The following is a 27,564-nucleotide window of genomic DNA, read 5'->3' on the forward strand; positions in this document are numbered from 1 at the left end:
TATCCTAGTAATTTGTTTACATTACTAATGTTGTATTACTACATTTATGAGTTCGTCTGTTGTGAATGTTTGACATTTTTGCAACCCAGTGCTGTCCCACACTTTAACCAGCAGAGGTCCTCATCGAGCTCTGATTTGGAGCATGAGATTAATAGTCAAAGAGCAAAGTCAAAAGCAGGCGAATAGTAGGGACAGGCGGCAAAACAGCATAAACAGTAAAACAAAGCAAAGGACAAAACACGACAAGACAAGGAAAACACTTCGTTTTGCTCACTTACAGTTTACAAGACTCAGCAAATAGTGTGTGTGAATGGGGTATCTTTATTGTTCTAGTAATCAGTCTCAGTAATCAGCTTCCAGCTGTGTGTAATCAGGGGGGATCGGGAACTGGTGTGTGAGTGCAAACACTTCTGGGAGTTGTATTTCATATAGTTACGGATGTGTAGTACTCCAATAATCTGCACAGGCTATATCTCTGGTAGTCGTGTCACAGTCTAAATGAAAAAGTCTGTCATTTACTCTTTCTTCAAACCTGTTTGAGTTATTTCTTCTGTCGAACTAAAAAAGGAGGTCTAATAATTCTGACTTCAACTGTATACCAAATCACTTCTGAGATCTCCAAACGAGACGTCTTATCTTTAACCTTTATGCTGTCTTCAGATCTTCATTTGAGCTACAAACAAGCCTTAATGAATGTTACTTATGTGTGTATATGTTTCCTGTGTTAATCTTATTTTTAATTTTCAGTTGGAAACAGCAAAGAAAACCTACCATATGGCCTGTAAGGAAGAAAAAATTGCATCTGCAAGGGAGGCCAACAGCAAAGGAGAAGCGTCTGTCACAACAGATCAGCAGAAGAAACTGCAGGAGAAGGTGGACAAGTGCAAAAACGACGTCCAGAAGGTCAGCCAAGACACAAAATGCTGTTTTAAATTGACACTGCTTGTTTTTTCATGCATTTTTGCAGTCTAATGTAAAGAAAAACAGTCAAAATACACATTTAAGTGTTTCTTTTGTCACACCTTATCAGTTTGGATATGTAGATTTCAATTACAGTGCGTTTAATTACAAATGAGTCCTAAATCATCACTTCAGCAGCTATTACATACACAAACTTTTTAAAATATGTATTCTGAACGTTTTTACCGACATGTTCATACTGTACATAAACATAATATACAATGATTTTTTATACCAAAACCTGGATGGGAGAACACATGGGAAAACTAGGTTGCTGTTGGCTGTGGTGTTCGCTAGGCCAGCAGGAGGCACTGCAGTCTGTGTGGGTCCTAATGCCCCAGTATAGTGAAGGGGACGCTGTACTGTCAGTGAGCGCCGTCATTTGGATAAGACGTTAAACCGAGGTCATTAAAAATCCCATAAACGAATGGCCATACATGATAAATGCATTATATAAAATAAATTATTATTTATACTATATTAAATAAATTAAAAGTAAATTTTTTGACAAATACTTCAAAAATATAAAACAAGAAGCCTGACTTTATCCAGTGTTCAGATTTGTGTTCTAGAAATGTATGCAAATTAGCACATATTTATTAAAAGAATGCTTCATTTGCATATTTAAAAATAATGTTTAAGAAAACTTGTAATACAATGTTATAATTCTTTTTTTACATTTGAACTTTTTTTATTAATTTGTAAAAAGAGCAAAACAAATAGACAGAGGGAGAAAAAAACATACAGAGTGAATAGCATTGGAGCATATAAAATAATACAAACAGAGAGTTAAATACATACACTTATAAATTAATAAATAAATAAATAAGTTATAGTAATGATAATAATAATTAAAGGATTGATTTAATTATGTTCTCCACTATCTCGTCCTCTCCCTGCACCTCGGTTATGAAAGAGATAAATTTATATTTGTTACAAATGCCTACGTCCAACCACACATGCACAAAAGTAAAACAAATATCATAAATCATATTTAAAACTATTATTATTCATAATAAGTGGTAATACAAATAGTGTTCTTTTGTAAAGTAAGTAATAATAATGAGTATATTATAATAATAATAAATACGTAAATCTCTTTGCATAAACAAATCAAACGCTGTTTACACACTTCCTATTACAATAATGTCAACTAAACCCTTTCTTAAACAAATTTATAGCCAATATCTCTGTATAAAAAAGTTGGCCTACTGAAAATTCAGCATATTTGCAGCCCTCTTTCTTTCCATGGTGTATTTAATGCAAAATTAATGTTGGCCTTTTTGTGAAACTACTCATCTCAAATAGTCGAGCTCAACAGAAGCAACAGACGGCAATAATGGAAATGTCCTGGAGCAGTTTGATCCGCTATTCATTACACCAGCAGCTCCATCATCTCCCCAGAGCTTACTTTTATATCACGGCTCTGCCTTTGAACACTTAATGGGGAACAACAGAGGGACGTTCAATAAATGGCCCTGAAAAGCACCGTACTGCCAATTCATTAGCCTTTAACCTCAGCCAGCATCCATTATCCACACTTAACCCAGAGTCCCAGAGGAGTCAGCGGACTGCAGAAGACATGCTGGATGTTTGACTGATGCCTGGAGAAAATCAAATCTTAAATATCCCCATTTAGTGATGTTATATAATTAAGAAATTACACACATATAGAAGTGAGACAAATGTTTTCTCCCAAAATTGATAGTTTTTGTGAGGGATTAAGATTTTTTGGGATTAATTTGCATTACAGTTAATCAAACTTTACAAATATATACTATTAAATGCTGTGGTTTTGGATGAGCATAATAAAAATACAAATAGTTGGATGGATGGATAAATCAGATAGATAGAGCATAGATGGAGCGACAGACAGACAGACAGACAGACAGACAGACAGACAGACAGACAGACAGACAGACAGACAGACAGACAGACAGACAGACAGACAGACAGACAGACAGACAGACAGACAGACAGACAGACAGACAGACAGACAGACAGACAGACAGACAGACAGACAGACAGACAGATAGATAGATAGATAGATAGATAGATAGATAGATAGATAGATAGATAGATAGATGGATGGATGGATACATGGATGGATAAATGGATGGATAAATGGATGGATGGATGGATAAATCAGATAGATAGATAGATAGATAGATAGATAGATAGATAGATAGATAGATAGATAGATAGATAGATAGATGGATAGATGGATGGATGGATAGATAGATAGATAGATAGATAGATAGATAGATAGATAGATAGATAGATAGATAGATAGATAGATAGATAGATAGATAGATAGATAGATAGATAGATAGATAGATAACAATATTTTGTATTTACTGTAATACGTACTATTTATTATTATTGTTTTAATTATAATATCTTTATTTTTGGTTATTTTTGATATTGTTTTATTTTATAAATTTATTAACCAGTCAGCCAAATAGTCAATGAATTATGTAATTATTTAATATTTGGTATCTTTAATTTGCGCTTAAATAATGAACATCTTGGAAATTCAGTTTCATACCAATAGCATCAGAATGCAAGTAAAAACTTTGTATTTCATCAATAATAAATGCACCTATTTTTATCCTAAATGAATCATGCAATGTTTATTTTATTGTTTATTTATTTTCCAATTAGTATTTCATATTTAACATTATATATTGATGTCTATGAGGCAATTTTTATAAATAAATAAAAATGTTTACATTTATTTAAGATCCTAATACGTTTTGTCTTAATCAGATAATTATATACAGTTTTAGCATTATTATTGTATTATGATAATAACAATATATTGTATGTACTGTAATACACACATTTTTACTATTTATTATCATTGTTTTAATTATAATAGCTGTATTATTTGATTATTTCTGTTATTTTATTAATTAATCAACCAGTCAGCTAAATAATTAATCACTCAGCACAATAATTTATTCAAATATTTGGTGTCTTTAATTTGCACTAAAACAGTGAACATCTTGGGAAATTTATGCTAATAAAATGTAAGTAAAAACTATTTAGTTTTTACTAAATTCACTTTTTGTTTTGTTTAAAATGGATCATACAATATTTATGTCATTATTTATTTTTTATTTTTCTTACGGTTCACTTATAATGTCATGCTTTAGTGAACATTTTAACATTTTTCATGGTCAGGGTTCAACAGGCTTCTCTTTTAAACTGTATGAAAATTTCTCTTTATCCATCAATCAAAGAAGGATTCTCTTCATTGTTCTGACTGCTACGAAATAAAAAAAAACGATTCAGAAACTATAGCTGGATCATTCTACTCCAGTTGATCTTTCTTGGAAAATCTACCTACTGAACATTATTTGTTTGGAATATACCACAGCCAAAATAAATGGCGCCAGCAGTTTTGGTTAAATGTAATGTATTCTTTCAAGCTTTGTTTCTTCCGAGCTTATATTAGTTCTGTTGAATGTTTGTGCTCAATTGATTTATTTAAGTTAAAGGTTTGATACTAATTAGATCTTGACGTGGCAACGAGGTCTTAAAATATTCTGAGAAGGTCTTTAAAAAGTCTTAAAAAGGTATTAAAATTACGATTAGGATTCCCGCATATACCCTGATATATTTTACTGTTGGGTGGATATTGGGCTTTGTTGCATATAAAACCGTATGCAAATTAACTTGGCTGTGATTGGCTTGCCCCTACACATTTGCATAAACTGTGCGTCTAACATGACACGCAACAAGTCAGAGGATTAAAATGCTGTTTGCTTCGTGTTTCAGGCCAAAGAGAAATACGAGAAGAGCCTGGACGAGCTGAACAAATGCACACCGCAGTACATGGAGAACATGGAGGTGGTGTTCGATCAGTGCCAGCAGTTTGAGGAGAAGAGGCTGAACTTCCTCCGTGAGGTGCTTCTGGATACCAAACGCCATCTCAACCTCACCGAGAGCCAAAGGTCAGCTGCAAATCAGTCATCTGATCTATTACTTTTCATGTCTTTCATGTCTTTTTCATGTCTTTCGAGGTCATTTAATGGACTGTTGACAAATTAAACATTACGCTGATATACACTAGAGTTCAGTTGTGTGAAGTTGTTTAGATTGTATTTATTATTAACAAATCTTGAACAAAAACATGTATCATGGTTTCTATATAAATATTTAAATAAAATGAAAATTCCCAGTCACCATTCACTTACATTATAAACCGGCCACTTTATTAGGTACACCTGTCCAACTGCTCGTTAATGCAAATTTCTAATCAGCCAATCACATGGCAGCAACTCAATGCATTTAGGTATGTAGACATGGTCAGGACGATCTGCTGCAGTTCAAACCGAGCATCAGAATGGGGAAGAAAGCTGATTTAAGTGACTTTGAACATGGCATGGTTGTTGGTGCCAGAAGGGCTGGTCTGAGTATTTCAGAAACTGCTGATCCACTGGGATTTTCATGCACAGCCATCTATAGGGTTTACAGAGAATGAGCTGAAAGAGAGAAAATATCCAGTGAGCGGCAGTTCTGTGGGCACAAATGCCTTGCTGATGTCAGAGGAGAATGGCCACACTGGTTCCAGCTGATAGAAAAGCAACAGTAACTCAAATAACCACTCGTTACAACCGAGGTCTGCAGAAGACGAATGTCCATCCCTTTATGACCACAGTGTACTCATCTTCTGATGGCTACTACCAGCAGAATAACGCGCCATGTCACAAACTGCGAATCATCTCAGACTGGTTTCTTTAACATGACAACGAGTTCACTGTACTCAATTGGCCTCCACCGTCACCAGAACTCAATCCAATAGAGCACCTTTGGAATGGGGTGAAACGGGAGATTCATATCATGGATGTGCAGCCTACAAGTATGCAGCAACTCTGTGATGCCATCATGACAATATGGATCAAAATCTCTTGAGGAATATTTCCAGTACCTTGTTGAATCTAATAAAGTGGCCATTAAGTGTATAAATCACCAAGGATTCTGCTAAAAATAATTTTTAATACTCCTCTGATGAAAAAAGTCACCTATTTTATAAACTATTTTATAATTTGTATTCAAAAGGTCAAATAAGAATGTTATGATTTAGTCCATTTATTTGCAGAAAGTGAGAGAAGTAAAAAAACAACAAAAAAAAACAACAACAATACTCCATGTTTTTTAGACCTTAAATCTTGGGAAGTGGAGCTATTTATCAGATTGGTCTCTTTATATTTTAAAGATCTGTATGTATACTGGACTATATGTGCATTTCTATTTGGGATGAGTTTGGGTTTGAACATATTTAGATTTGATTGAAGCAAGTCAGTAATTTTTTTTTTTTTGTGAAAAAAAAGTGTAAGAAAAGCTACTATACCACGCAGTCCCATAATAATCTCTATACCTGAACCTGTACAGCTATGCCACAGTGTACCGGGAGCTGGAGCGCACCATCGTCTCGGCCAGTGCTCAGGAAGACCTCAAGTGGTTCAGTAGCGTCCACGGGCCCGGCATGCACATGAACTGGCCACAGTTTGAGGTAAAACATGAAGGATTGAATGAATAATTAAATGAATGCATGATCGAATGAATGGATAATTGAATGAATAACTGAATGAATAAGTGAATAAATGACTAATTGAATAATTAAATGAATAATTAAATGAATAAGTGAATGAATGAATGAATATTTGAATGAAGGATTGAATGAATGAATAAATTAATAATTGAATAAATGGTTGAATGAATAATTGAATGATTGAGTAATTGATTAAATGAATGAATGAATGAATGGATGGATAATTGAATGAATAAATGGATGAATAGTTGAATGATTTGATTAATGCATGAATAATTGAATAAATGAATGAATGAATGAATGATTTAATGAATAAATAATTGAATGAATGCATGAATAATTGAATGAATAAATAAATAAATTAATAAACGAATGAATGAATGATCAAACCAATAATTGAATGAATAAATGAATGAGAAATTTGGACTAAAAACGAGACAAAAACTCCAAGTAAAGCATTTTTGAATAACTTTTTTAAATGATTGAATGAATGAACGGATTATTGAATGAATTAATAATTAAAGGAATGATTGAATGAATGATTGATTGAATGAATGAATGAATGAATGAATGAATGAATGAATGAATGAATGAATGAATGAATGAATGAATGAATGAATGAATGAATGAGATATTTGGACTAGAAACCAAACAAAAGCTCTAAGTAAGTAAAGCATTTGTGAGCAACCTTTTTTTGGAACAACACATAGCAGTTGCTGAACTCTTCTGTCTCTAAATCAGGAGTTCAACCCAGACCTGAGCCACGCCATCAGTAAGAAGGAGAAGGTGAAGAGGAACCATGATGGAGTCACACTGACTCAGGTCACACACGGTGCGGAGCACGGCACACCGCAGACTGGAGACCGGGGCAGGTGCTGACACTTTATCTTTATTTCTGTAGCACTTTTTACAATCTAGATTGTGTCAAAGTAGCTTAATTTAGATGAAGAAAAGAGAGTAAAAGCCATGATATTTCAAATTGTTTAACGGAAACTGCTCACTTCAATTTAGATGTGTAACTTATCTCTGAATTAAATAATTAATCAATCAGTTGAATGTATTAATGAATGAATAATTGAATGAATGAATGAATGATTGTATGAATGAATGAATAATTGAATAATCAAATGAATAAATGATTGTATGAATAATTGAATGAATGAATGAATGAATAATTGAATAATCAAATGAACGAATGATTGTATGAATAATTGAATGAATAAATGAACTAATGAACAATTGAATGAATGAATAATTGAATTAATTAATTATTAATAAAATAAATAAATAATCAAATGATTGAGTGAATAATTTAATGAATGAGTGAATGAATGAATAAATGAATAATTGAATAATTGAACGAATGAATAACTGAATGAATGAATAATTGAATGAATGGATAATTCAATAAATAAAAGAATAATTGAATGAATGAATAATTAAATGAATGAGTGAATAAATGAATAATTGAACGAATGAATAATTGAATTAATTAAAAATTGAATGAATAAATGAATTATTGTATGATTGAATGAATGAATGAATAATTGAATAAAAAGAATGAATGATTGAGTTAATGATTTATTGAATGAATTAATAAATTACTGAATATTTGAATGAATTAATAATTGAATGACAGAATGATTTTTATAATTAAATGAATGGATAAATAATTGAATGAATGAATAATTGAATTAACAAAATGAATGCATAAATAATTAAATGAATGAATGGATGGATGGATGGATGGATGGATGGATGGATGGATGGATGGATGAAAAAACAAATGAATGAATGAATGAATGAATGAATGAATGAATGAATGAATTACATTCAGTAAAGGTTGTGGAGGGACTTCTCAACATAACAGCTGCCTGTTTTTACTATTTATCATAGGTCATGGAAATTCAGCTTTTTAGTCAGTGAAAGTAAGAGAAAGGGTCCAGTGTTTCTCAACCATATTCCTAGAGGACCACCAACTCTGCATATTTTCTTTATCTCCTTAACCAAATTCAGGTCATCAGCTTATTAGCAGAGACTGAAAGACCTGTAATGATTGTGACAGACAAAGGAGACATCTAAAACATGCTGTATTGGTGGTCCTCCAGGAGCATGGTTGAGAAACACTGATTTAGTCTAAAGAAAGGCTAACTCGTGCTTCTCATGTTGTCCTCAGTGTGAGCAGTTATGAGAAGAACCAGCAATATTCTGCAGAATGGTCTGATGATGAACAGCCGCCCACTGCCGCACAATCAGCCAGTGAAACCAACGGTGGAAATCCATTTGAAGAGGACAGTAAAGGAGTGCGAGTGAGGGCGCTGTATGACTACGAGGGCCAAGAACAAGACGAGCTCACATTTAAAGCAGGTGAGAGGCATCTTATGCTCACTTAGGCTGCCTTACATTGTTTAAAAATACTGTCAAATGAACTGCATTATTACAAGTCAAAATAAGTGTGTTCTATTTGAAAAGCTGCATTTTCAGCATCACTCCAGACTTCAGTGTCATGTGATCCTTCATGAAACATTTACTATTGTTTTAAGGTTTGCTGATGGATAGGAAGAATCTATCAGTCTATCGTTTTTCTATCTATCTTTCTATCTATCTATCCATCCGTCCGTCTGTCTGTCTGTCTGTCTGTTCGTCTGTCCATCTATCCATTAATCCATCCGTCCGTTCGTCTGTCCGTCTATTTATCTGTCTGTCTGTCTGTCTGTCTGTCTGTCTGTCTGTCTGTCTGTTCATTTGTCCATCTATCCATCCATCCCTCTATTCATCCGTCTGTCTATCTGTCTGTCTCTCTGTCTGTTCGTCTGTCCATTCATCCATCTATCCATCCATTTATCCGTCCGTCCGTCTGCCTGTCCGTCTATCTGTCTGTCTGTTTGTCCATCTATCCATCCATCTATCTATCCGTCTATCTATCTATCTATCTATCTATCTATCTATCTATCTATCTATCTATCTATCTATCTATCTATCTATCTATCTATCTATCTATCTATCTATCCATCCATCCATCCATCTGTCTGCCTGTTTGTCTGTCCATCTATCCATCAATCCATCCGTCCGTTCGTCTGTCTGTCTATCTATCTGTCTATCAGTCTGTCTGTCTGTTTGTTTGTCCATCTATCCATCCATCTATCTATCCGTCTATCTATCTATCTATCTATCTATCTATCTATCTATCTATCTATCTATCTATCTATCTATCTATCTATCTATCTATCTATCCATCTATCCATCCATCCATCCATCCATCCATCCATCCATCCATCTGTCTGCCTGTTTGTCTGTCCATCTATCCATCAATCCATTCGTCCGTTCGTCTGTCCGTCTATCTATCTGTCTATCAGTCTGTCTGTCTGTTCTTTTGTCCATCTATCCATCCATCCCTCTGTCCGTCCGTCCGTCTGTCTGTTCGTCTTTCCATCCATCCATCTATCCATCCATTTATCCATCCGTCTGTCTGCCTGTCTGTCTATCTGTCCATCAGTCTGTCTGTTTGTTTGTCCATCTATCCATCCATCTATCTATCCGTCTATCTATCTATCTATCTATCTATCTATCTATCTATCTATCTATCTATCTATCTATCTATCTATCTATCTATCTATCTATCTATCTATCTATCTATCCATCCATCCATCCATCCATCCATCCATCCATCCATCCATCCATCCATCCATCCATCCATCCATCCATCCATCCATCCATCCATCCATCCATTTATCCATCCATCCATCCATCCATTCATCCATCCATCCATCTATCTATCTATCTATCTATCTAGGGAGAACTTACAGTAGCAGAGACTGGGGATGCAGGGGGGACTCACCTATCACCCGAGCTGAGGTCACTGAGGTAGCTTGCAGCGGGGGGTGGATGAGATTCACCCTGTGTATCTTAGCTCTCTGGATGTTGTGGGCTGTCTTGGCTGATACGTCTCTACAATATCACATGGAGGTCGGGGACAGTACCTCTGGACTGGGCAAGAGGGCCGAAGGGTGTGCTCCAACTATAGAGGGATCACACTCCTCAGTTTCCCTGGGAAAGTCTATGTCAGGGTACTGGAGATGAGGATTTGGCCGATGGTTGAACCGAGGATCCAGGAGGAACAATGCGGTTTTCGCCAGGCTGTGGTCACTTGGACCAGCTCTATACCCTCATCAGGGTGCTCGAGGGTTCATGGGAGTATGCCCAACCAGTCCACATGTGTTTTGTGGACTTGGAGAAAGCATTCAACCGTGTCCCTTGTGGCATTCTGTGGAGGGTGTTCCTGAGTATGGGGTCAGAGGCGCTCTGTTAAGGGCTGTCTCATCCTTGAATGAGTAGGAGTTTGGTTCGCATTGCCGGCAATAAGTCAGACTTGTTTCCAGTGCATGCTGGCCTCCAGCAGGGCTGCCCTATGTCATCAATTCTGTTCATATAATTCTTATGGAGAGAATATCAAGGCGCAGCCTTGGGCTGAAGGGGGTCCGGTTTGGGGACCACAGCATTTCATCTTTGCTATTCGTAGGCGATGTTGTTCTGTTGGCTTCATCGAACGTGACTTTTAGCAAGCACTGGGGTGGTTTGCTGCCGAGTGTGACGCGGCTGGGATGAGAATCAGCACCTCCAAGTGCGAGGCCATGGTGCTCTACCAGAAAAAGGTGGTTTGCCACCTCCAGGTTAGAGGAAAGTCCTTACCACAGGTGGAGGAGTTTAAGTGTCTTGGGTTTTGTTCTCGAGTGAGGGAAGGATGGAACTAGAGATTGACAGGTTGATTGGTGCAGCGGCAGCAGTAATGCGTTCAATGTACCGGTCCGTTTGGTAAATAAGCAGCTGAGCCAAAAGGCAAAGCTCTCGATCTCAATCTACGTTCCTACTCTCACCCATGTTCATTAGCTTTGGGTCATAACCGAAAGGACAAGATCTCAGATACAAGCCGCTGAAATGAGTTTCCTTCATAGGGTGGCAGGGCACATCATTATAGATAGGGTGAGGAGCTCTGTCACCTGGGAGGAGCTCGGAGTAGAGCCGCTGCTCCTCCACATCGAGAGAAGTCAGCTGAGGTGGCTCGGGCATCTATTTAGGGTGCTTTCACATCTGTAGTTCGCTTCATTTGGTCTGGACCAAGGGTAATACATGATACATTGTTGCATCTTCTGCCATCTTTGGGACGTTTTCACACCACAATGCTGGCTTTGGTCCGAACCAGTTGAAACTAATTAAAATGCAGTCATCTAACAAAATCCACATCTCGCATTGGCCAGATGTTGTTGAACATATTTCCTAAACTGCTTATTGATTGGTCAGAATTCACGTGCGGGAAAATGCCAGTGAACTCCCGCAAGTAAACAAAACCTTTTACTCTGGAGGGACGACTGCGCTGGCTGATTGTATCCCTGCTTTAGACAAACTATACATTATAAAAATGAAGCGCGGCCGCGGCTGGAAAACAGTGTTTAATGCATCGCTCGTCACTTCAGGAGGAGGCGTGAATTAATTTAGCTAAACTGCGACATGGTCATCTTGCTAAAATATTACCAACGATCCATCAGGTAATGTTTTCCCCTCTCTCAGTTGGTAAAACGCTGTCAACAAATATTTTTCCTCCATATCCCATAATGCACAGCGCATCAGTCTACGGCAGCTGAATTAGTCCAAAACGCAAAGTACTTTTTGCGGTTGGACCTGTTTTAGTACGGATCATATTCTCACCACAAACGAAGGGTTCGTTTGAAAGCGTACCGAGACCACCTCTTCAAGCAGGTCTCGGTACGCTTATTTGGTCCGCTTTTGGTGCGCGCTCGAATACGATTGCTGCATTCTTACCTGCCCAAACGAACCGCACCAAAAGGGGAAACGAACTCTAGTGCGATGTAATCAAACAAAATCAGGCAGGTGTGAAAGCACCCTTAGAGAGGTGTTCCAGGCATGTGCCACCAGGAGGAGGCCTCACGGAAGACCTAGGACACGCTGGAGGAACTGTCTCTCGGCTGGCCTGGGAACGCCTCATGATCCCTCCCAGAGGAGCTGGAGGAAGTGTCTGGGGAGGGGGAAGTCTGGGGTTCTTTCCTAAGACTGCTGCTCTCGTGACCCGTCCCCGGAAATGTGATTGAAAATGAATGAATGAATGAATGAGTTACTGTATAAATCGATGGTTAACACTAACTGGATCTTAATATTTAATTTAATTTGATCTAATTTGTTTTGCAGGCGACGAGCTGACCAAGCTGGAGGATGAGGATGAGCAGGGCTGGTGTAAAGGCCGTCTGGACAGCGGTCAGCTCGGCTTATACCCAGCAAACTATGTGGAACCTGTTTAGTTGTCTTATTTCCCGAAGAAGGCCTTAAAGACTTTTACCCCAACACTGTTCCAGTGCAAGATTCTGGAGCAACTCTTTCCTTGCCTGACTGACTTGCTGAGAAGCTTTATTACGCAGCATTTCCTTAATACCATAATGAGAAAAAACACATATCGAGCAGGGAATGATGTGTAGCCATGTTCAGTATGATTTATTGTGCTGCTGACATGTGTTCGCGTAACAATATTACTGTATTGACGTCCACAAAGCCAAGCATAGCAAGAATCAGCTATGCAATGTGTACACAAAGACTTTTATTTTGAAATGTGGTAAACCTAACACTGATAAAACTGGAGTTTGGTGATGAGATTGGGGCTTGTTTTATGCTAATTGGATTGCGAAAAGTGGGCGGTGCTAGATTGTCTGAACGTTATTGGATGGGAGGAGTTTGAAAGTTAAAGGGCTTGGGGACTACATTTAACAAGGGCAGTCGTTGTAGAGCATTGTTATTTTTGGACGTATTTTTTCTTGAAGAATTTTGCAAATACCAGAAAATGTGTTGAAGGAAATGATGTCAGATTTGATTTCATTCATTCAGATTATTATTTTTTTCATCAAAGTGCAAATTGATGCCTCAAAACACATTCATTGTTACTCATTTGAGATGTTAAAGCCTGTGAACAAAATGTAAAAGACTAGAATTTTAGTGTCCATGATTATTATTTTTTTAATATATGCTGTTTTTGATGGAGTTTCTGTCATAATTTGGTATTTAAATCCGAAAAGAAGAGATAATTAGTTTATTTAGTGCATTTTTGGATTAAATTATGATTCTTTTTTCATTCATTTCTTATGTTTTCATGACCATTGAACTGTCTTCACAGTGAACTCTGAACTTTTCCAAAAGCTCTTGGGTCTTTATTCTGCCTTTCTGCCTGTTTAAGAAAATGGGAATGCCTTTTAACATGCGATCCATAGCAGTGCAACGGTACTACTAATAACCTCCCGTCGTTTCTTTCGCCATGTATTTTAAGACTGAAGCTTTGTTTTTGGCCTTCTGTGTCTTTAAGAGCAGGATCGAGGAGCTGTATATACTGTATACTGTATGTTTAGACTGGACTGATGTGCTCTTGTCAGTGTAGTAACTGTTCCATTCAAGTTCACAATAAAAACTCATAAAGCTGAGACAGATGCAAAAAGGTGATGTATATGAAGCTTTGGGTCACCACTAGAGGTCAGCATCGCAGAAGACCTTTACTACATTGTTAAACAAATGTGCAATGAATCACACACACACACACGCACACACACACACACACAAATGTTTTTTGGACAAATTTACCTTAAATATTACACTAAATTATTGCTAGAATGATAGTAAACTATTTAATAGTTAATTGAATAATTATAGAAATAATATGTAAAAATTCTTTTATGTAATTTACATCCCAAGGCAAAAATAAATAAATTATAATTATTTATTATAAGTATAATTTATCATAATTATAATATATATATATATATATATATATATATATATATATATATATATATATATATATATATATATATATATATATATATATAATCTTTAGGAACATTTTATTTTCCAGGTTTTTCTGTTATATTTTCTGAAAAAATATTACAAATGAGTATTTTTTTTATTAAATAATAATAATTGCTTTCACTATTAGTACTAGAATGTACTCTTCTTTGAAATGATAAATATTAATTACTACATTAATTTAATGGGTTTTTATTAAATAATTTAATTACAAAAAATACAAATATTTAGCCTTTTAGATTTTTATAAATATATAATAAATATAAAATTATAAAAATTATAATAAATTACTATTTGTGTTAATAAATTTCATAATAAAAAATGATGTTATTTAATTGTTAGAATAATAAATTAAATATTAAAAAACAAAAATATTCATTCATTCATTTTCGTTTCAGCTTAGTCCCTTTATTAATCAGGGGTCACCACAGCGGAACGAACCACCAACTTATCCAGCATATGTTTTACACAGCGGATGCCCTTCCATCTGCAACCCATCTCTGGGAAGCATCTATACACTCATTCACACTCATACACTACAGACAGTTTAGCCTACCCAATTCCTCTATAGCACATGTGTTTGGACTTTGGGGGAAATCAGAGCACCCGGAGGAAACCCACGTGAATGCAGGGAGAACCAGCCGAGCCTCGAACCAGCGACCTTCTTGCTGTGAGGCGACAGACTTACCTACTGCGCCACTGCTTTGTCCTATGGACAATTTCGCTCAACAAATTCACCTATAGCACAAGTGTTTGGATTGTGAGGGAAACTGGAGCACCCGAAGGAAACCCACAACAACACGAGGAGCACATGCAAACTCCGAGCCGAGGCTTAAACCAGCGACCTACTTGCTGTGAGGCACTCAATGCGCCACCGCGTCGCCCATTACAAATATACTTTTAAATGAATTTACATGTCAATACAAAACACAAACAAAAATCTTCTTTTTCATTATTATTTGAATTGTTTGACATAAAACAAAGTTATTACAAGAAATTAAATAAAAAAAATTGAATAAATAAAAACAGAAAGTGTTCAAATGATTCAAAAATGACTTTTTTATTATTATTAAACAAACCATCTATTATTTAGAAGGCTTATTGCAAGAAGGTTACCAGCTGGGCCAGTTGGCATTTCTGTGTGGAGTTTGCATGTTCTCCCTGTGTTGGCATGGGTTTCCTCCGGGTGCTTCGGTTTCCCCCACAGTCCAAACACATAGGTGAATTGAAGAAACTAAATTGGACGGTGTGTGTGCGTGTGTGTGTGTGTGTGTGTGTGTGTGTGTGTGTGTGTGTGTGTGTGTGTGTGTGTGTGTGTGTGTGTGTGTGTGTGAATGAGTGTGTATGGATGTTTCCCAGTACTGAGTTGCAGCTGGAAGGGCATCCTCTAAAACATAAGCTGCAAGTTGGTGGTTCATTCCGCTGTGACAACCCCTAATGAATAAAGGGACTAAGCTGAAGGAAAATTAATGAATACACATATTTTTTTTCATTTTGAGTTGCAATGTGGGAAGTTTTGTAAAATTTACATACCCTAAGATTTTATGTATACTCAAAATTTATATAATACCATGTTCAAGAATACCATTCCAGAGGTATTAATGCTAATCAATTAATATTATGTATTATTTTAAATTCTATAATTATTTTTATTACAATATATTCGGTCACAGGCGACAAGGTGGCTCTGTGGTTAGCACTGTCGCCTCACAGCAAGACGGTTGCTGGTTCGAGTCCCAGCTGGGTCAATTGGCATTTCTGATGGAGTTTGCATGTTCTCCCCGTGCTGGCGTGGGTATCTTCCAGGTGAATTGAATAAGCTGAATTGGTAGTGTATGAGTGTGTGAATGAGTGTGTATGGATGTTTCCCAGTAATGGAAGGGCATCCGCTGTGTAAAACATATGCTGGATAAGTTAGAGGATCGCTCCACTGTGACAACCTCTGATGAATAAAGCGACTGAATGAATGAATGAATATTCAGCCACACTTTTAAATAAGGTTTCATTAGTTAATCTTGATATATTTACAAACACAAACTAAGAATGAACAATATTTGTACAGCATTTATTAATGAACATTTAAAAGTGCATTAATAAAATCCAAATTCAGGCATGTTAACATTAGTTAATTCACAGTCAACATGAACTAACAATGAACATTTTTATTTTCATTACCATTCACTAACATAAACATGAACTATAATAAATGTATAGTTCATTGTTTGTTCATGTTAGTACAACCATGTGTTACCATATTTGCTAGTTCAAAATTATATTAAAGTGTAATAAAGATTATGATTTGCATATGTAATAAAATACAGGCTACAGGACACATGAAATGAAAAAAAATCAATATTTATTAATGAAAATACACGATGAACAACAACTGAATGACAAATGGCCTCTCAGCTTTGAATAACTGTAAGATTACGGCTAATATTTCGTAACCCCGACATGTAAAGAGCCATTGACTCTTGAAGATTAGACTTCACAATAGAAATGTACAAAACACAAGAGCCACAAAAGAAAGTAAACCTCCCTCAGGCTCATGTAATGACTTTCCGTGCTTCCTTACGTAAACCTACACCAATTTACCGTTACAGGACACGTGACGAATGCGGAAAACGCGCGAATCTGAAACCTGACGTAAGATGGAGGTGTGTGGCGAAAGTGGATGATTATTGAAGAAACTGGAGAAAGTTCACTTGGACAGACTTGAAAGGTTTGCAGTGCAATTAATCAGCAGGCAGAAAAAACGGGATGTTTGTTTGGTGGCAGGCAGAGATTATCGCAAAAATGAAGGTTTGCTCAGTCAGAGACAGACACGCTGGCAGGACAGGCAGACCTGGCGAAAAAAAAACCCTGTAACATACTTTAACATCGATTAAACTGCTCGTTTTCACCTTTAGTGCTACTGTTAAACATCAAAATCTATTCGACAGACTTTTGTTGAAGTAACAGAGAGTAGCAGTGCAAAGCTGATACCACCCACACGAAAAATACTATAGTAATGTATAGTAAATACAGTGTTTTGCTACAGTAAAGTGTGTTATAGCGTCCACATGACTTTGGTATTGAATGTTAAAGCATACTGTAATATTAACTAACAAATACTTGAGTATACTTTGGTTTTACTACAGTAAACAGGTGTATTGCAGTAGGGTTGGGCCGTTAAACGATATTATATCGAATCGCGATAAAATTTATAGCAATAACAATGATAAGCCCCTTTAACATCTATTAAATCTTGTTTTCGCCTTTAGTGCTACTGTTAAACATCAAAATCTATTTGAGAGACTTTTGTTGAAGTAACAGAGAGTAGCAGTGCAAAGCTGATACCGCCCACATGAAAAATACTATAGTAATGTATAGTAAATACAGTGTTTTTGAATCATTAGCAGTAAAGTGTGTTATAGCGTCCACATGACTTTGGTATTGAATGTTAAAGCATACTGTAATATTAACTAACAAATACTTGAGTATACTTTGGTTTTACTACAGTAAACAGGTGTATTGCAGTAGGGTTGGGCCGTTAAACGATATTATATCGAATCGCGATAAAATTTATAGCAATAACAATGATAAGCCCCTTTAACATCTATTAAATCTTGTTTTCGCCTTTAGTGCTACTGTTAAACATCAAAATCTTTTCGACAGACTTTTGTTGAAGTAACAGAGAGTAGCAGTGCAAAGCTGATACCGCCCACATGAAAAATACTGTAGTGATATATAGTGAATACAGTATTTTTGAGTCATTACTTCAGTAAAGTGTGTTACAGTGTCCACAACACTTTGTTAATGAATGTTAAAGCATACTGTAATATTAACTAACAAACACTTGAGTATACTTTGGTTTTACCACAGTGAACAGGTGTATTGTACTAAGACTTGGTCGATAAACGATATATCAAATCACGATAAAATTTGTCAATAATGATAAGCTTCTTTAACTTATATCAAATCTTGAATTCGCCGTTAGTGAGTATTTGACAGACTTTTGTTGAAGTAACAGAGAGTAGCAGTGCCAAGCTGATACCACCAACATGAAAAATACTATAGTAATGTATAGTGAATGAGGTGTTTTTGAACCATTACTACTGTAAAGTATAAGTTAAAGTGTCCACAACACTTTGTTAATGAATGTTAAAGCATACTGTAATATTAACTAACAAATACTTGAGTATACTTTGGTTTAAATTGATAATATACTCAGGCCCGTAGCCAGCCTGGTGAAAGGGCTGTTTTTTTTTTCTCAAAACGTGGACTTTTTTTTTCTAGTTATTCACCTAATTTTCTATTTAATTATGATGTTTAAATACTCTAATAAGTGGCATTTTAAGCGCTATTTTTGGCTGGATTAGCTTGTTGTATCCTCCATTTTGATGTACCAAAAATATTTCCTAAAGATTTATAATAAACAAATATAAAAAAGAGCTGACAATTCGTCACCTTAGAATTATAATGTTCTGACATTTTTATTCAAAATTTAATTATTGACATATTCTTATTAAATGACAACTTATTTACATTATGACTTATTTACATTAAGACTTTCTATTTAAAAAAACAAATGTTACACACATACTGTTTGCTATGGAATGCAAAAACTTTAAAGCTCAATATCTCAAAACCATTCAGAACGCAGATAAAACCTTATAATTCCAAGATGACAAATTTTTTCTTGCCTCTCTTGAAAATTCATCTAACAGCAACAGCCTAGTTAGTATAAACAGCAAAAGTCAGTCTTAGGCACTCGAAAAAAATATTAAAAAGCCTTTACTGACTTGGCTATCTCTTAAAACTGCACATACACGTTTTGATTACACTTGACTTTATAAGGGTAACCTCCACAGTTTTAAGGAACAGCCATGTCAAAAAGGCTTTCTAGTATTTTTCCACAGTTTTTGAGTGCCTTGGATTGATTTTGATGTTTATTCTGATGAGTCCCAAAGAGCACCAACACATTATTTAAGCTACCTCTGTAAACTTTTAGATTTTTATTCACAGCCTAATTAGTATTAAAATTAGCTTTAATAGGCTGCTTTTAGTGCTTCGGACCTTTTCTTTTTTTTTCTAATAAGGTTAAAAAATAAGTAATAAGGTTCAAGATTTAGGATAAAAGTTAGGCTACTTGTAAAATGTTTTTATTAACAAGTCGGTCAATAGTGAAAGTTGACTTCACGTATGTCATAATGGGGGGTGTGTGTGTGTGTGGGGGGGGGTCACGGACCTGATTTTGGATAATATACTTTGGGTTTTACTGCAGTAAATAAGTGTATTGTACAGGCCCTTAGCCAGACCCGTCCCTCACTGACATAGGTTTAGAATTTGTCCTATTTTGACTGCTATGCTATCATAAACATTGAAAATAACCCATCAAAAACTCATCAAATTAAAATTAATTTCAATACAATTGTTGTTATCCATGATTTTTCAAATGTATTTATTTATTTTATTTTTTACAAAAGTGGCTAGAAAAGCTCCACTTCATTGTTATTATTTATTATTATTATTATCATTACTTGAATGGCCACGTTCCGACTAAGGAAGTTGAATGTGCTGGCCAGTTTGTTATTTGTAATTTGCCTAATAAATGACAATAGGTTTGTTTTTCATTTAAAATAGATTTTTTTAATCTAATGAAATGTGTAATAAATGTGTATTTTAAAAATAAGTATTTTCTTCATATTTCTTTAATCTTAATCTAGGAAATATATTTGGGACATCAAAAAGTGTGGTTATGATGATCATCCGATTAGCTAATCCCGCTACAATAGTGCTTAAAATGTATTTAAATCTCATAATTAAATACAAAATAAGACGAATAACTACAAAACAGTCCAGTTTTAGAGAACAAAGAACCACCCCTTTCACCAGGCTGGCTACGGGCCTGTTGTAGTATAGTAGGGCTGAACAATAACGTTATCGCTTGACAATCAGTATCACAATGTGTGTATGCGCATGATTAGATTGTTTATCAAAGATAAAACAGATATTTTTAAATATTTATGATGACCATGTTCTGTAATTTCTGTACTTGAATAATGTTACACGGTCACATACCACACTTTTATTTGTGCGCTGCCGTATTTTCATGCTTGTAATTTATTATATGCTGATGCACTTCATAGAAAAAGACTTGATCATCCCAGTCGATATGTAATCTTTTCAAATAGAGCTATTCAAATCAACCGGTTGAAATTATATTCATATTGCAATATGTATTGAAGCAAAATAAATATTGCAATGTCAGATTATTTTCAACATTATGCAGCCCTATAGTAAAGTATATCATATAGTTGTATAAAACTACAGTATTATAACAGTTTTAATAATGACAGTATTATAAGTCATTTGACATATTATCCCAGCTGTAGAGTTAAGTACTTTTCAAACACTGTAGTATTTACTATACATTATGGTATCTTTTCATGTTTAAGGTAAGACACTTCAGGTGAAAGAGTTTTTCAAACTCAAAGATGCTGTTTTAAATTGTGAAGAAATCTGTTTTTGAAATAAATGAAGACAGCAGAAGTCACTGATTCATTTAAATTTACAGCCTGACATGTTTACTGCTCCAAAATATTTTAAATGGTTCCCAAAATAAAATATACTGTGTTCAAAAGGGAAAAAAGTGTTAGCTTTTTACCCAGACATGTAAAAAAATATACTTTTAGAGCTGTAATCACAAAAACATGATATTTTTATCCAAGGTTATCATATCTTCAGAATAATATACGGGCCCATGCCTATTTATGGCTAAAGAGAAATTAGGGATTGCTATGGAGAGATTTACTGCTGGCTGAGAGCTCATCTATGATACCAATTTGGTTTGGTCAATTCACTTCTGTTGCATGTCTGGACAGTTGAAGGAAATCAGGGAACCTGGAGGAAATCCACACAAGCACGGGCAGAACATGTAAACTCCACATTGAAACATCGAAGGGCCTGGTAAGGACTTGAACCAGTGACATTCTTGCTGTGAAGCAACAGTGCTAACCACTGGGCTAACGTGCTGCCCTATCTAGGAAAAGGGGGTGAAAGGGAGATTCTTCAAAGCGAAGGACAATCATAAGCATGTGATCCTTTTGAAATTAGTTTATAAAAAAACTTCCCATATTTCTGTGATGAATTTTTACTCTAGTCTCCAGGTCACATGATCCTTCATAAATCATTCTAATTGGCTATTTTATTATGATTAATTATAAATAAAATAATTTACTGGGGCATTAGTAATGTTGCAAGACATTTTATCCTAATATTTTTGTGTCACTTTGCAGCTATTTAATTTATCTTTTATCAAAAACTTTCATTGTTAATTATTGTCTTTTATTACGTTCTAAAATACACTCACAAGCCATTTTATTAGGTACACCTTACTAGTGTTGGGTTTGACCCCTTTTGCCTTCAGAACTGCCTTTATCCTTTGTGGCATACATTCAACAAGGTACTGGAAATATTCCTCAGAGATTTTGCTCCATATTGACATGATAGCATCACACAGTTGCTGCAGATTTGTCGTCTGCACATCCATGATGCGAATCTCCCATTCCACCACATCCCAAAGATGCTCTATTGGATTGAGCTCTGGTGACTGTGGAGGCCATCTGAGTTCAGTGAAATCATTGTCATGTTCTAGAAACCAGTCTGAGATGATTTGAGCTTTATGACATGGTGCGTTATCGTTCTGGAAGTAGCCATCAGAAGATGGGCACACTGTGGTCATAAAGGGATGGACATGGTCAGCAACAACTTTCCTCCCCATTCTGATGCTCGGTTTGAACTGCAGCAGATCATCTTGACCAAGCCAAGAGTTGCTGCCATGTGATTGACTGATTAGAAATTTGCGTTAACGAGCAGTTGGACAGGTGTACCTAATAAAGTGGCCGGTGAGTGTTTAGACACATATAATAAATAATGCCTCACAATATTACTATTATTATTGTATTATTATTATATTTCAAATTCAGCCTTGAAATTGTTTCTGAACTTTTGCCTGATATATATTTAACATTTTATCCCTAAACATGGTGAAAATTGTCTGACTTTTGTAGTGATAAAAGAAATGTCCTCAATAAATCCTTCAACTTGCATACAAATTAGTGCATATTTAAACATCACACTACAGAGTCTCTGATATACAGATAGTTTTCAATGTATTAGTTGATGTATTAGCAACTTAGCTATACTGATGTACTTGTCGTTTCTTGCCATAATGGTACATTTAAGAATGTTAAACAGACACACATTTTTAAAAGAGTGCAAGTATATTTTGGACATTTCTGAGCACAATTATATTTTATACTTAGAAAATGATTGATATCTGGGAACTTTCTCCTACATTTTTCTTGGTTTCACTGTTGTGCAAAAACCCAGAAATAGTCTTCAAAAAAAGCAAGAAGTGTGTAGGAGGTTTGTCAGTTTATAAAGTTCTGCTGGTTGAGTTTCCTTATACCGGATGGACGAACTGATAGACTAGTCTTTGTGACACGTCTGGCTTGCGGATGATGCCCTTTTTATAGTACTGCCGAATCGAGCGGCTGAGTTTGTCATAGTTCATAGCAGGACGGTTCTTCCTCAAGCCCCAAAGACGAGCCACGTGAGCTGAATCCTCAATTTTGAAGATCCCTGTGAACAGACAGATCCAATACACATCTATTAAAGGAATAGTTCACTCAAAAAATGAAAAATTACTCACTATTTACTCTCAACTTTCAGATGATTGTGAGTTCTGTTGAGCTCAAAAGAAGATATTTTTAAAAGCTATAAACCATTGGCTTTCATAATAGGAAAAACAGATACTATGGAAGTCAATGGTTGCAGGTTTTTTAGCATTCTTCAAAATACCGTCATTTGTGTTCAACAGAAGAATGAAACTTATGTTTAAAACAAGTAAAGGGTGAATAAATCAACCCAGGCTCATTATTTATACGTATCGCTGCATGCATTTCTGGACAGTGCAAAATATGTCCCAGGAGGTGTTTTTTTTGCAGTTTTTGTTTTCACGAATCCACCAGAGGCTGCTGTGTGCGCTTTTTCGGATCTCAAATCTCTCTCGTAAGTGCCATTCACGCCTGCTCTTCTCGTGTAAATCCGCGTGAGGCTGCTGTCGACTGACTGAATGACAGACTGACTGACTGACTGAGCGATCTCCTCACCCACCGCCTTCCCTAAACCCTACAGTGTTTTCAAAAGCAATCCATTCATTCATTTTCTTCTTTCATTCATTCATTTTCTTGTTGGCTTAGTCCCTTTATTAATCCGGGGTCGCTACCGTGGAATGAACCGCCGACTTATCCAGCAAGTTTTTTTTTTTACGAAGGATGCCTTTCCAGCCGCAACCCATCTCTGGGAAACATTCACACACACATACTCATACACTACGGACAATTTAGCCTACCCAATTCACCTGTACCGCATGTCTTTGGACTGCGGGGGAAACCGGAGCACCCGGAGGAAACCCGAACAAAGGCTGGGAGAACATGCAAACTCCACACAGAAACACCAACTGAGCCGAGGTTCGAACCAGCAACCTTCATGCTGTGAGGCAACAGCACTACCTCCTGCGCCACTGCCTCTCCCCAAAAGCAATCCAGAAAAAGAAAAGCCCCCACTGCAAACTGACTTTTACTACCCTTTTAAAGGTCTTACCACGTTTTCACCCTGCTATTTACTTCTGTAATAATTTTTTTACCTTTTGTTTTTGTTTTACTCGCTTTCTAGAACTGTTCTTTGCCAGACTCAAACTCTGTTGTTGCATTCAACCCCTCTCTGCATTTCATAAATGTATACAGAGTATGTTTTTCTGTGTTAGAATTAATGATGACAGAATTTTTATGTGAACTAGTATGAGGTTAATAACTTAATAAAAGTATGAGGTTAATAACTTAGACAAACGCTAATAATAATAAAAAAAATAGGATGGCATTGCATTATTTTGTTATCTTTAAGAATTAGACAAAAATATCAAATGTCATAAAATACTACTAATAAAAAAGTTTATAGATTATACTGTTGATTAATTTAAGACACTTAAAACATGGACTTTTTCCATTGCACAAAATGTTTATTTAAAATGATTTTTCCCCCCATTTTCATTGGTTCCACGCATTAAAAGTTCTTAATGCAATCATCAACAACAAAAAAGAATATTAACTTATTAATAAGTAGTGATGTTAAATAGTACTATACTACATTATACTACGTATACAAATATACTACGTACAAGTACTTTAGTAAGTCAGTACTTAATTTTTTGAAGCGTTCTGTATTTACAAGGTTAACAGTTTTTTATCATTCCATTACCAACAAACTGATCACTGTGCATTTTTAAAGGCACATTATGTTATTTTTGTGCCACTAGAGGGCACATATTTATAACAAACAAAGAGCTGTGTTATGCTGTGTTCACACCAGACACGGCATGCATGGATAAATCGCGATATTTGCGCGTAAATAGATGTATTGTATGTACAATAGATTGTATGTACATATATAAAGCTATACTTTGTATTACGTATATTATTTTTACATCAAATTATAAAAAAAAGCTTGAATTACTGCTTATGCAAGGTGTTTGTAATGCATTGTTTATGAGCGGGACTTTAACTTTAAGATTGTTCTGGCAGCCATTATCAGTCTCATACAATTTCCTTTCCTATAGTGTCAAGAAAACACTATAGTGGAGTTTTTCCTTTATTATTTGAACACATAGAAATCATTTTTTTGTGTGGTACTCTCCCATTCATTACACTCTAAGATTACCCAACTTCTGCTGATGAGAAACCCAGGAATGTGAACATTATGCATGGTGTCCTCACCTTTCTCTTTATTGAGCCAGCGAATGCAGCGTCCGTAACTGTGAGGTTTGAGCAGGAGTTCTCTGAGGAACTGCCACAGGTGAATCGGCTGACCAGAACAAGATGAATCTGCTTCTGACCACAGCTCTTCACCCTCTGTGAGAACACACACACACATATATACAGTCAGAATTATTAGCCCTCTTGTATATATTTTCCCCAATTTAGTTTAACGGAGAGCAGATTTCTTCAACACATTTCTGATCTTTTAATAACTCATCTCTAATAACTGATTTGTTTTATCTTTGTCATGATGACAGCACATGATATTTGACTAGATGTTTTTCAAGACACTTCTATACAGCTTAAAGTGACATTTAAAGACTTAACTAGGTTAACTAGGCAAGTTAGGTTAATTAGGCAAATCTGTAGACTATCAGAAGACAAAAATTGCTGAAAGGGGCCGATAATTTTGACCTTAAAATGTTTTTATTTTTTAATTAAAAATCTGCTTTTATTCTAGCTGAAATAAAACCCATAAGACTTTCTCCAGAAGAAAAAATATTATAGGAAATACTGTGAAAATTCCTGCACTGTTAAACAATATTTGAAAAATTCACGAATAAAATTGACCTCAGCTGTATATAAATTTCATATACGTTTAAATAATATATTCTGTAGCCAGAATAAATGGAAATTCAGAACTGCACGTGTATGCAAGCGTGTGAGAAAACACAAAATCAATGAGCCTGCCTGAACTTTAGACGTGCCTGACACAAGCATGTTTGTCAACCATTTCACATCTCATCATTGATTTTAATGGGAATGTTTTCTCACAATGCAGGTGGAATGTAACTTATAATATGAATGAAATCAGAAGGAAAATCTTGTCCTTTATTGCAAATAATAAATGGGTGTTTTATTTTACTGCTTAGTTGAAGGCAAAATTATAATTATTTTTTTATTTTATTTTTTCATTAATAAGCAAGGACATTTTTCACAGTATTTCCTGTTGTATTTTCCCTCTGCAAAAAGTCTTATTTCTTTTAGTTTTCCAGTGTTGACAACCTGGGAAATATTGTAAAATATTTCACTTTCAAAGGAGGGCTTTATTAACTACTATATGCTATATAAAAATGTAAAACATTAAACATTTTAGTTTTTTATTTAACTATTTAAATTAAAAATAGTTGTAGTTTAGGTGACGCAGTGGCGCAGTAGTTAGTGCTGTCGCCTCACAGCAAGAAGTTCGCTGCGTAGCTGGTTCGAGCCTCAGCTGGGTCAGTTGGCATTTCTGTGTGGAGTTTGCACATTCTTTCTGCGTTCGCGTGGGTTTCCTTCACAGTCCAAAGACATGCGGCACAGGTGAATTGGGTAGGCTCAATTGTCCGTAGTGTATGAGTGTTTGTGTGTGCATGTATCCCAGAGATGGGTTGCGGCTGGATGGGCATCTGCTGCGTAAAAATGTGCTGGATAAGTTGGCGGTTCATTCCGCCAAAAAAATGAATGAATGAATAGCTGTAGTTTATGCTAAATGGAAAAGGAAACTTTCATATACACACTCAGTCATTCACACTCATACACTACAGCCAATTTAGTTTATTCAATTCACCTATAGCGCATGTGTTTAGACTGTGGGGGAAACCGGAGCACCCGGATGAAACCCACACCAACACGGGGAAAACATGCAAACTTCACACAGAAACACCAACTGACCTTGCCAGGACTTGAACTAGTGTCTTTCTTGCTGTGAGGTGACAGTGCTAACTACTGAGCCACCATGTTGCTAAATGACACTGTATATGAATACAAATAGTATGAGAGTTTAATGAAAATATCTCATGATAACCTCTTTTGTTTTTGGTCATTAATTAATCTGACCTGGACAAGTTAATAATTACACGATAATGATAACTCACGCTGGTCTTTTCATTCCCTGATACTGTGGTCTGGACATGGTATTTGTAAGATAATGCCATGGTATTTTCCTGTATATTGTCGGTGTAGTTTGCTGTGATATTTTTGACTTACCCCTCATCCTGGTCTCTCCACCCGAACATCTTTCCTTCATCCAAGCAGCTAAATGCAAAGAAACAAGAGATACACATAAACAATACAGTAAATAAAAGAAAACCCAATGTCAATGTCAAAGTTAGTCTATGGATGTGTTTTAGGGTATTCAAGTGGTTGTTATCATCATGGTTTTAAGAGTGTTTAAGTGGTTGTTTATACATTGCTATGTTTAAGTTGATTTCAGTACAATGCGTTGTGGTTGCTAGGGTATTTGAGTAGTTGCTAGGGGATTGCTGTACAGTTTCTATAGAGACAACAATCTGAGTGTTTGCATGTTTTTGCAAGGGTGTTTTAAGAGGTTGTTATTGCATTCTAAAC

At 35.7% G+C, this 27,564-nt stretch overlaps 3 protein-coding genes across 6 annotated transcripts in view; 1 reads left to right on the top strand and 2 right to left on the bottom strand.

Moving 5' to 3' along the window:
* Window positions 1–13,995, top strand: part of pacsin1b (protein kinase C and casein kinase substrate in neurons 1b) — a 91,390-nt gene extending 77,395 nt beyond the window's left edge. For all 4 annotated transcript variants that reach the window (XM_087256071.1, NM_001033728.1, XM_087256070.1 and 1 more), the window contains 6 exons: window positions 748–903; window positions 4,744–4,919; window positions 6,361–6,481; window positions 7,262–7,392; window positions 8,697–8,887; window positions 12,722–13,995. In XM_087256071.1, the coding sequence (XP_087112197.1) occupies window positions 748–903; window positions 4,744–4,919; window positions 6,361–6,481; window positions 7,262–7,392; window positions 8,697–8,887; window positions 12,722–12,831 (885 nt within the window). In that variant the 3' untranslated portion in view covers window positions 12,832–13,995. The remainder of the gene's footprint in view (window positions 1–747; window positions 904–4,743; window positions 4,920–6,360; window positions 6,482–7,261; window positions 7,393–8,696; window positions 8,888–12,721) is intronic.
* The window catches only part of slc12a5a (solute carrier family 12 member 5a), a 2,560,186-nt gene that overhangs the window by 214,779 nt on the left and 2,317,843 nt on the right, over window positions 1–27,564 (bottom strand). The gene's annotated exons all lie outside the window — the stretch shown is intronic.
* Window positions 18,825–27,564, bottom strand: part of spdef (SAM pointed domain containing ets transcription factor) — a 33,079-nt gene continuing 24,339 nt past the window's right edge. Inside the window, exons 4-6 of the mRNA XM_087258240.1 lie at window positions 27,205–27,252; window positions 25,195–25,329; window positions 18,825–23,002 (exon numbers count right to left, since the gene is read on the bottom strand). Coding sequence (XP_087114366.1) covers window positions 22,824–23,002; window positions 25,195–25,329; window positions 27,205–27,252 — 362 coding nt within the window. The 3' untranslated portion in view covers window positions 18,825–22,823. The remainder of the gene's footprint in view (window positions 23,003–25,194; window positions 25,330–27,204; window positions 27,253–27,564) is intronic.

This window comes from Danio rerio, chromosome 6, assembly GCF_052040795.2.
Source record: "Danio rerio strain M-AB ecotype USA chromosome 6, GRCz13ab, whole genome shotgun sequence".
NCBI classification, from domain to species: Eukaryota; Metazoa; Chordata; class Actinopteri; order Cypriniformes; family Danionidae; genus Danio; species Danio rerio.